This window comes from Priapulus caudatus, unplaced genomic scaffold (assembly GCF_000485595.1).
Source record: "Priapulus caudatus unplaced genomic scaffold, Priapulus_caudatus-5.0.1 Scaffold102, whole genome shotgun sequence".
NCBI lineage: Eukaryota > Metazoa > Priapulida > Priapulimorpha > Priapulimorphida > Priapulidae > Priapulus > Priapulus caudatus.
The window spans coordinates 282,290-294,210 of record NW_014577163.1 but is presented as its reverse complement, the minus strand read 5'-3'; the positions used below and the strand labels follow the sequence as shown (position 1 = coordinate 294,210).

The window sequence follows — 11,921 nt, the reverse complement described above, 5'->3', positions numbered from 1 at the left end:
CACCCACACAGAAATGTTTTATGTATGCTATGTACCTGGCTGATGTACGGACTCCAAGTGAGTAATATAGATAGATGTGAATGTAATAATAACGTAAACGTAATTTACGTGCTTCGCAGTTTCCACTGTGTGCGGTACCAAGGTAATTATTGCGGTGGTTGTGATCGCTTATTCTTACGCAATGTTTTGCACTCTGTGCGGACGCCGATAATATTACGTGCCTTAGTGATTCAGACTGCTTGTGACAGATCGCTGTGTTCACGACACCGTACACTGTACAGGCATTGCGACTCCATAAAATAAATCTGACTCTGATGAATTACTTGTACATCTCATATGGGAAACCTATGGGCAAATAGCTAGTGAATATTTAAATTCATTATTTACGATGGTTATTATCTCTTAACATTATGGGGCTTACAAAAATCTCAGACACACACGACACAGAACAGAGTACACAGCAACAACACGAAATTGAAACCTGTTGATACACAACGATTCGAAATAGCAAACAGAACGAAAACAAAACAGCGCCCCCTTTCAGGCAATGTTTACACTTTTTGGTTTTTTTGTGTTTCGTTTAATGACCGAACAAACGCGTTTTCAACCGAGTATAGATTTAGAACCCGTCGTGTACTCCATCGATCTCTTCTGATAATTTGGCCGCTATTTTGGATCCAAACTGAACGGGAGCCTTTCATTAACATACATACATACATACAACATTCGGCAAATTATAGTAAGATTGTACCAGTTCGACGCTAGACCAGGTGAGGCATGCGAGTACACTGTCATCACCGGGCTTATCACGCTCGGTCAGAATACATGTATCGGTACATGTACAACATCTCTACGGCAAAGTCAGGTACATATACCGTTGAATTGCATTATCCACACATTGTAATATAGTTATGTACATGAATATAAGTACATTAACAGGCCTACATGTTTGTTGTATGCTTGCTAACAATACTTTCACCTAGCATAACATATACTAGCGTGTTAGCACTGTTACGCTATATAATGGTATATATTACGCTATATACGCTATACATGTGTTTCAACATGGGGCCCTTGGTTGACTTCCACATGACCTAGCATTATATTCATGTGTTTCTTACTTAATTGGGGCACGAGATTTTGAAATCGGATACCGTTATTGAATGTATTTCTATGTCATAAAAGACGTTAAGAAGTTATAAAATTTGACTTCAATTGTCCTTTAAGCTAGACAGTATGCACAGTATGCATATATATAAATAATAAATATATATATATATATATATATCAAGAGCTAATAATACATAGTGCACAACAGAAAAACGGGATTAATTACGGCAAAACTATCCATTTTAAATGCAATTAGTTAGAACTAGGTTGATAGTATTGCCCATTAAGCAGCATATTATTATTCTGCTAAAACGAGAACCAAACCGTTTCGTGTTATGATACTCATAGCTGTGATAATTGGATTGTTATCTTAGCTTACCAGGCATTATTCTTATCGCAACCTACCTCCTCGTACACATCAGGTATGTGTGTCTCTGTGTCACGTAAACTTGATCAACCATTTTTCTCCACTCTATTCGCACAATTCGCAAAGTTATCTCTTGAAGGTTCGTGTGCGCTTTAATATGAAGGGCTTTTCTGTAATGCATTTTAGATAGATACGTTAATCAACAAATACCAAATGCAGTTCTGTTTGTGTATATCCATTAGATTATTGATTGCACATTAAACGTATAATATCCATAGCATTTATATTCATAATCCAGATTTAACATCCTAATCCAGGATGCCAGACATACCTTCTCAGTCAGTACGTGTGCACTGATAATGTCCACAACTTCTTCGTATGGTCCGGGCAGATATGCTCCTGTCTTCCCCACCAACCATTCCTCACCTTTATATCAACATGTTAAAGCTACGATCACACACGATGCAATGGAATGGTCACATTTGATACCTGCTAATTAAACCTTGCCAACAATACACGGTGCATTAGTAAAACCTAGTAGTCCATGTGATTACAGTGTAACTAAGATTAATTTTGCAACAGGACCCATGCCAGAGTGCCTTCCTTATAAGTACCTTACCCGAAACCCTGTCGACTCCACTACGGTCTTTAGTCTCCTTCCTGGCTCTCAGTCTGATGGCTTGGTTGGGTTTCACAATCACAGCACTTACTGGTTCCTCTACCACCACCTCCTTACGAGGGATGTAGGTTCCTATACAGAGGCACATTGTCATTCATATGTAACAATACACAGCATACAATTGTCCACTAAGTAAGTGTACCCTCACCAACACAAATTATTAGATAGCCCCACTGATGATTGGGACTACCAGCAGTTAATAAGATTACTGCGTACACAAGCTACAAACTGATCAATCATGCAACTGTCCTATATAATTTAGAAGATTTCTATTCAGCAAGTGTCAAGATGAGAGTGACCATGCACATGCTGTAGCGTTACTATTGCAGCCATTCCCTTCTTCCTTTCGTCCCCATTTCTTCCCTCCTTCCTTCCTTGTCGTGAAATAATGTTTCAATGTTCGTGTATTATTATGTAATGACGTATTGCTGTGTATATTTTGTCCCCCCAGGCAAATTATTTGGGCATAATAGAGTGTATATGTTGAAGGTAAGAATGTCGGGGGGGAGGCCATGATTACGATGCATGCGGGCGCCAGGGAGTCGGGCAGATTGGTCACAGAGAGCAGACATATAGGTGTGAAAAGGTCAGGCAGAGCGACAAGTGAGAGTGGACGTGTGGGAGAGACGGGCAGTGATCGGAGAGAGTGGACGTGTGGGAGAGACGGGCAGTGATCGGAGAGAGTGGACGTGTGGGAGAGACGGGCAGTGATCTTGATCGGAGAGAGTGGACGTGTGGGAGAGACGGGCAGTGATCGGAGAGAGTGGACGTGTGGGAGAGACGGGCAGTGATCGGAGAGAGTGGACGTGAAGGGAGTCAGAAAGGGTCAGAAGGAAAGAGAATATGGACAGAATGGAAATAAATGCCTAAATTGTATGTAAATAAGCAAGTCTTATAGTGCAATGATGTATACATGAGAGTAGTGACCAGCGGAAGCCAATATCGAAATGCTGCAAAAACGTGGTCCGCCGAGCTGGATCGCTGCAGGATATGCTGCAATAATGGACGAGTTAACAAAAAAGAAGAAAATACGCGGTGGACATAGATCTTATGTCACAAAGCTTGTTGTGACATGGTCGAGAGTATGGATGAAGGTGCTAACATGCCGAGTACAAGAACAGAGCAAAGAAGATTAACGTAGAATAAAATTTTACTGGCAGAGAAACTTCATACGATGCAAAGATAGTACAAAGAAAACTGTTGAGTGAGAAAGAAGATAATGAGATCAGAATGACCTCAAGATCGAAGTATAAGAAACTGGTACATTTAAAATACAGGTATAGCAGAATATTCTTGAGATACAGCTACCACCTTGTTCAATGGAAAAGAAGGCAACAGTAGATGTTTATTTTGTTTGGCCAAACAGGGCCATGAGTACTGTTTAAAAGTTAAAAATGTAAAGGAATATAAAGACCCCTGCACAAGTATGCCAAGTGTTTCAAGCGTATAAGGAAAGGACACCATGCCTGTGGTTGTACATTCGTTGTATAAGGTGTAAAAACTGTAAGAGTTAACATCACATGTCACTGTGTACATGACATAAGTTAAACACATTATGAGAGAAATATACACAAGTTCTGTAACATGTGATTCGTCAGGCATGCATGCGGGAACTGGGCACAGTGACATTGCAAACTGTCCTATGTAGGGTTAAGGGGAAAGGACAGGGAATGGCTGGAGTATTGTTCGACTCTGCGAGTCAAAAATCATTTGTTACAGCAAAGGCGTAATGTAACAAGCATGTAGAAATTGTGAAGAAGGAATATGCACATTTGAGAAATCTGTAGTTTTCAGATGTGTGTAGGGAGAAGAATGGGTTAAAGATAGACGTATTAGGAGCAGACTATTTGTTGTAATTCCAGAATGGTCATGCAATACGAGAGAGCCAGATCAGCCTATAGTGGTAGGAACAGCACTAGGTGTACTGTCTGGGCCATTGAAAACAGATAAGCAGCACGGTTCAACCACCCATAGATTGGAACAGTATTGGCAGGGATATCCATAAGTTGTGGAATTTAGAAACTCTGGGAATAAAAAAGGTGATGACACATGTGACGAGTCTGCAGATATTAAATGTAAGATTTACTGTGCAAAAGTTCTCAGTTAAGTTGCCACGGAAAAAAGGCCATAAAGCACTTCCAATCAATTAATCTACATCTTGTAAGAATGAAAGGGCAGGTTCAGAAGCCAAGGAAAAATCAGAACTGCTAGAAGAGTACGATACAACAATTACAGAAAAAATAGGTATAATTGAGAAGATAATCGAGTTACTTTTGTCATGTAGTATTTGGTTTGAATGCATGGTCCTTTTCATCAAATCAACATTGCGAATCTAGGTATAAAGAGCCGGACGCAGAGTATGGCAAGAAAATTTTAGAAGGGTTTTAGGTTGGTGATCTAGTGACACATAAAAGGAAATTGGAGGGAAAAACAGGAAAGGTTAACAGTTACAAAAGCTAAACAGAAAACAAGAGGATAGGTTCTGAGTTAGCTTGACTCAATATTGAGTCAAGTGGGGAAGAGCGTAGGTGAAATATTGCTTTAAAGTGCGGATAATATTATGTGATGACGTAGTGTTGTGTATATTACATATGTCAGCAAATTATTTGGGCATAATGTAGTCTTCACGTTAATGATAAGAATGCGGAGGGGGCATGATTATGATGTGCCAAGCGCCCGACAGTCCGACACAGTGGTCACAGAGAGCAGAGGTGGAGGTGTAAAAGGGTTAGGCAGAGTGAGCAGAGAGAGCAGACGTGTGAGACGAGTCAGAAAGAGCGACGAGAGAGAGAAAGGAAACGAGAATATGGACAGAGTGTACAGTGAAATAAATTTGTAAATTGTATGGAAATAATCAAGAGTTTTACAGTATCATTATTATATAATTATATACATAGGCATAGTAACCAACAGAACCCTGATAGCAAGCAGCTAGAAGACTCCATCCTTTGCTATCTTCTCCTTCATTCCTCCCCTAATCCTCTAGCCTACGCTCACTGACACGTACCCCTCACTTGTTCTTATTCTTCTTCTTCCCTCACTACTGTCCCAACCTTGTCACTCCCTTCCTCATTTTCTTATCCCTCATCAACCCCTTTCCTTTCCTTCACTCTTCTCAACCCTCTCCCTCCTCTCTTCATCACTCTGCTTCTTACCATTCTAGTCTAGAGGGTCACATTATTACCTGGTCCTTCGAATAGCCATTCATCTCCAGCAAGCCGTTTTTCACTGCTGTCACCATCTTCAAAGTCAATGATAGCTCGCAGTCTCAGAGCTTTATTAGCGATTACTACTGTCAGTGGAGACACAGGCTATGGAAATCAAACATCAGTCAGTTATCAGCAGTAGTCACACACCACTATCATCATCACATCTTGTTTACCATTATTTTTCAAATATCAAGACTGAGAGCAACTGAAAAAGTAACCTTTATAGACAAGTGACTGTTCTATTAGGCCTGGAAGAAAATGGCAAACGTGCCATTGATAGACAGGTGTCTCATTTATAGATGTAACTGGCTAATACAGATTCTACAGCCCAGTTACATCCTGCTCACTAGATGTTACGCACGCCAAAGTTGTACCTGCTTCAGGACCTCTCCAGGATAGAGTGGGAAGGGTTCCTGTGCGAGTCTGACCTCAAGGTCAGCATGCCGCAGCTTCACCTGCACAAAGGCGTCACGCACGACCCTGCCGTGGTTGTCACGCAGCACCGGGTTCTCGATGACGCAGTAATGCCTTTTCGGGATCGTCACGTAACGCTCGGGACCAAGCACCACGCTGCATCGAACAATGAAACACGCACGGCCGGTTAGCAACGCACCATTGATGCCCGGGTTTCACAACGGCAACGAGAGAAAATGCTGTGGTTGCCTCCTCCCTTGTTGGGGTTGCCTCCTCCCTTGTCGTGGTTGCCTCCTCCCTTGTCGTGGCTTGCCTCCTCCTTGCGTTGGTTGCCTCCTCCCTGTTGGCGTTGCCTCCCCCTTGTCGTGGTTGCCTCCTCCCTTGTCAGTGGCCTGCCTCCTCCCTTTGCCGTTGGTTTTGCTCCTCCCTTGCTGTGGTTTGCCTCCTCCCTTGTCGTGGTTGCCTCCTCCCTTGTCGTGGTTGCCTCCTCCCTTGTCATGGTTGGCTCCTCACTTGCCGTGGTTGCCTTCTCCCTTGTCGTGGGTTTCGCCTGTCTCCGCTGTCGTGGGTTGCTCCTCCTTGTCAATGGTTGGCTCCTCACTTGTCACCATTGTGTGGTTGGCTTCTCACTTGTCGTGGTTGCCTGCTCACTTGTCGTTGGGTTTGCCTCCTCCCTTGCCGTGGTTGCCTCCTCCCTTGCCGTGGTTGCCTCCTCACTTGTCGTGGTTGCCTCCTCACTTGCCGTGGTTGCAGGGGCGTAGCTACGGGGGGGCCTGGGGAAATTTTGTGTGCCCCCCCAGGGTTGCCCCACTAAAAATTCCATGCTTTGATAAAAAAAAAAATTGAATTAAAAAACTTGCGTATTGCCGTATAGTAACAGTATAACAAAGAAGTGTATATATTGTGCCCCCCCCCACGAAAATGTTTAATAGGCCCTGAGTGCCCCCCCCCCCCCCCCGCCTGAAAAAATTGTAGCTACGACCCATCTGCGTTGGTTGCGCTCCTCACTTGTCTGTGGTTCCTGCTCCCTTGTCGTGGCGTTGCCTGCTGCACTTTGTCGTCGGTTGCCTCCTACCTTGTTGTGGCTTGCCTCCTCCCTTGGTCGTGTGGTTGCCTCCTCACTTGTCATAGGTTCGCTGCTCCACTTGTCGTGGTTGGCCTCCTACCTACTGTCGTTCGGTTGCCTCCTCCTTTGTGTGGGTTGCCTCTCATTGTCGGTGGTTGCCTGCCACTTGTCGTGGTGTGCTTCTCCCTTGCTCGTGGTTGGCCTCCGTCCCTTGTCGCGTGGTTGCCTTCCTCATTGTCATGTTGCCTCCTCCCTTGTCGTGGTTGGCCTTCCTCACCTTGTCGTGGTTGCCTCTCCTTGCCGTGGTTGCCTCTCCCTTGGTCGTGCGTTGCCTCCTCCTTGTCGTGGTTGCCTGCTCAACTTGTCTGTGGTTCGCCTCGCTCCCTTTGTCGTGGTTTGCCTTCCTCACTTGCCGGAATTGCCTCTTCACTTCCGCTGGTGCGCTCTACTTGACATGTATTCCCCCTCCCTTACTTAACGTGGATGGCTCTTCCCACCCCTCCTTGCCCAGAGATGCCAACCTAATTATTATGGCGTAATATTTCTTATGATTGCCCGAAACAACCATGTCAATCACAACCTTGGTTTCAAAGAAGAAGCTATTTGTTGCATCCTTGGAGACATTCTGTACAATATTTTTTCTATTCAGTCATTCTAACAGCATTAATTTTCCTAAGCAAAACACAAATAATTCCACAAGCCTGATAGTGAATTTTCTATGCAAAATATAAATATTTGCAATAAATGTGTACATCATTACTAACTGAAAACATGTCAATTAGAATGGATTCAGTACTGCCAAACAAGCAATAGACATGCAGGCGCTTTCATTTTAAGGGCGCAATCCGCGCTCGCGCTCCACGCGCACCAGTAAATTGTTGCCATGTGCGCGCAATCATCGCAGCCTCAAAAGCTGGTTAAATCGCGCACCAAAAGTTCTGTGTTTATTGATTGTTGAAATACGCTCCATTTTACAGGGATTGAGAATCTTCTGCGGATCCGCGGACATCCGCGGATTTCCAGCTCCAGGGCTTCGATTTTGTGAAACGGTCTAAATCCGTGAGAGAAATTTTAGGGGGGTTAGCATGGCTCGAACTTAACGAAGGCACCGACAGGCAATTGCCGTCCGGTTGCCCCATATCAATCGCCGTGTATGCCCTCTGAAAATCTAACCGACCGACGGCAGTCACCTGCCTTGCCCTTGCTTTTGCTGGTCAGGTGCCCATTTATTACTGCCCTAGTTTCGTTTTTAGTCGGTCAACATAACACGTGCGCCTGTAGCGTGCTGTAGTGCAATGATGAGCCGTAAACGATAGTCGCAGGAGGGAAGTAATAACAGCATCGCGATAATTATTCGCTCCTGGATAGCGCGAGCAGCTGTAAATTGTTGTTTACTGTACTTCTTAGCCAGGAGCGGGGTACAGGTGGTCGGTGTTACGGTTGTAAGGCTTACGATGGCGTGGTATTGTTTTCGGTCATTAAAAGCAAGCGACGATTGTTGATGTAATAATTTAATTTGTTATAGTTTTCCCTTTATTTTTAAACGTGCCTTGTTGTTCCTTTCTCAATTTGAGAGTTGTCTTGCGTGCTTGTTTAAAATTTGCCTCTGTGCCCTTCCATTTAGTAACATTTCAAGGCGATTTGTTCACATGCCCCTTTAAAAAAATTGCCTTCGCCCTTTCGCGTCGCTTAATTCGAGCCCTGCGGGTTAGAATGCTACAAATTTTCATTTTACAGTCCAACAGCCTACTTAACAGTACCTTCCATTTAATACCATTGCTAATTATAGTTCGCTTTACAATAATAGACACGGCTTAGTTCACTGGTTGAGATTGTCAGCGTTGGCCAGTGTGTGCGTTTATTTTGAACGCTGCAATGTGTGTGTGTGTGTGTGTATGCCCGCAAGCGTCTACGCAGGCCGTATATATAGTAGTATTAGTACCGCGATCGATCGATCGTGCTACCATCAAAAGCCGCCGCGTCACGCGTGGCCTTGAGACTGGGTTTTCCCTGTCCATAGAGTTGTCAATGTCTGCCAATGGGGGGATCCGCGAGCCCTGACTGGGTTATCTATTCTAGCCACTGCTAGATTTCAGTAGCCAATGGAATGCAGCTTCTCATACACCTTCGGTATCGTATCTTTAAACAATGCGCAGACCCTTTTAAGGGTGTGATTTTTAGTGGAGCTCTCCATCACTGCGCATCTGCTCTTAAGGCGTGTGATTTTTTAATTGGATGCCTCTCCATCACTGGCTCTTAAGGGTGTGATTATGTGGAGCTTGAAAGTCCCCCTATGGTGTTTAGGGAGTTCATTAGTACGTAGTCCTCCTGTAACTTTCAAAGTGCTGTAAAGCCTGCCATTGCTTTAACCGGCACGGTATACAGCCCAAGCAATATTGCCTCTACGATTTGACACTTGCGAACTGCGCTCTGGCCGCCGTGGAGTGTCCACAAACAATTTTAATTTGCCTGACACTGGGAGCTAATGTTCCAAACGGTGAGAGCTACTACGTCTCTGATAGAATTGCATGGGCTAATGTATATATCCCCCGCATAGGGGTGGGAGCAATTTACATTGCGAGAAGGGAACAATCAGGTCTAAGCCTAGGAGGATTCAGTTTTTTCATTTAAACATTTTGCGATTTAAAATAGCATCTTTGATATTTTTCAAGAAATAATTGCCATACATACTTATAAACTTTAATTATGTAGTGTAATATATCAGACCGTAAAGATAAATAACTCATCACACTTTTGCGACTTTTTTCATAGGTTACTGCCCACTAGCTACAAGACTTCTCTGCCGTGTTACTGATTTTTTTTTGGATGTAGTGGAGGATGCATGGGTTGGGTTGTAGGCCTCTGCACCCACACCTTTTGACATCATTCATGTCCTTAGTCTACAGGACGGACGTTGGTATATATTGTACATCAACACACTAGCAGTAACCTGTGTGAAACATTATTAAGCACCTGCTGCCAGCCCTAGGAACAATTTTGTACAGCATTTCTGGTTTTCGCAAAGAGTTTTTCCCTCCAAGGGATGAGGTGTACATGAGTATCGTGATGCATTCTGGTGTACTATGTGAAGACACTGTACGATCAGCGTGTGCAGGTCGCCACACAGTTGCCATCATAAACTTTGAGAACATTACACTAGAATTGTGCGCGCAATTCTTAGAGTATAAAACTCTCTGGGGTGCCAATAACTTTAAATTGAGACGGGAATTCTCTTTTCTGAACTAGTAGGGGATGTTTCCTGAAACCTAGACACTATCAAAGAAACACAGTCACCTATGTCTATATTAAAGACTATAACACTTAGTTAGAATCTAACCAGGCTAGTATACACATGTTATCAAGATGTTATACATAAATACAGACTTGCCTATGCCCACCTCCAGCTATCTTGGGTTTTGGAATGTATTCGGTCAAGCTCTATCCGTGTTACTAGTTGTGTAAATTAATCCAACACATGGAGTTAGTGGTATGGAGGATATGGATAGATCGAATCCCTCGCTTGATTGCCTGTGTTTCTGTTCATCTTGACTTATTTCAACACACGTTCTTGTACTTTTGGTATAATGTTACTGTAAAAATGGAAATTTACAGATATCATTCACAGATTAATACCATAAATGCTCTCCAATTGGCCAAGAAATTCCCACGTCAATGCCATATAATTTATAGCATAACATATCAAGCACATCCATGCTTTTAAACTATGTGTATGCTGACTGACACCCTAGCTAATAAATTCAACAGAAACTTTCCTGCACACGTTTATACTTACCACCATAACCATGAGACTTGTTACTTGGTCTGTTTTGGCTATCTGGCTAGAGAAGTAGCTAAGTTCTCCACATAACATGAACGTACGGTATTTATGCATGCAATACTGAATTTTACCTGTAGTTTATGTTTACCGAGTCCCTAGCAACTGTATTGAGTGTGTATTACACAGTGTGCTTCACAACTGGCACGCTGTTTCAAAATACAGTACTTATGATAGCCATGAGAAAGACGTGCATTTTCTTCTCCATCATTACAGACTTACTCAATCTCTGTGTTTTCTTCATTATCCATCTTCTGCTTCACCCCTTGTTCTTATCCAATACCGACAACATCCTTCAACCCTTAACCATTAACTTCCACCCGTATACTTCCTCCAACTCTACCTCCTCATTTATATACATGTATGTATAGCTCTCTGCTTCTGCTTGGCATCCTCCATTTATCTCATTCAATCTCCTCCTACCACTACCCTTCTCCGCCTCGCTCTCCTGCTTAGCTAAGACCGCTCTGCACCCAGAAATTCATGTCTGTAAGAACAGTTCTAATGATAAACAACCACACTAGGAAATTTAAAACGTTGGTAGTATGTAATACACTAAGCATCATCCAGACGAGACGGGATACCAGAGGTGTTGCCGAAAGGTGTTGATCCTAACCGCTGAGCAGTTAATCTTGCACGCAGTTCCGCGGCAAGGCGCACGCGACCGCGGGAACGTCCTACGACAGTATGCAGCGCTGGCAGCTATGGATCCGTGCGCCGAATGCATAGGCCGCGCACGGATCCATAGCTGCCCGCAAACAGTCCGGAATTTTAGCGGGGGACACAGAGGGCAGAGATTTGGGACGTGGGAGGAACTCGCGACTTAGATGGGGGGGTCGTACAGATGGGGGGCGAGAGCGAAGCTTTTGATTTCGCGGTGGTTCCATTTCTGTGTGGACTGTGGTCTTAGGCGTTTTCACTATAAGTTGTACAGCGCCCCATGACGCCTGTCCTGGCTATGTAACACTTGATATGTGAACATCAGAGAGATCACACCATGATTGCATGAAGAAATGGATGAGGATGTTGTCCGAGAGAGCATGCGCATTATGTGGCTATTCGTAACATCGAACTGATTCCTCGGCGTATTGCTCTGCTCTGTGCTGCTACAGAACGTCATGCTGGACCAGTGCCTCCAATTATCAGTTTTTCACGGCCGAGACTATACGCACGGCGGCCGTGTAGATAAGATTCAATATGGCTATACGCACGGCGGCCGTGTAGATAAGATTCAATATGGC

At 43.8% G+C, this 11,921-nt stretch overlaps 1 protein-coding gene across 1 annotated transcript in view; it reads right to left on the bottom strand.

The window, feature by feature from the left end:
- LOC106805151 (major vault protein-like) overlaps nt 1-11,921 on the bottom strand; it is a 45,742-nt gene that overhangs the window by 24,157 nt on the left and 9,664 nt on the right. Inside the window, 6 exon segments of the mRNA XM_014806644.1 lie at nt 1,516-1,605; nt 1,608-1,646; nt 1,809-1,903; nt 2,097-2,228; nt 5,341-5,467; nt 5,740-5,935. Coding sequence (XP_014662130.1) covers nt 1,516-1,605; nt 1,608-1,646; nt 1,809-1,903; nt 2,097-2,228; nt 5,341-5,467; nt 5,740-5,935 — 679 coding nt within the window.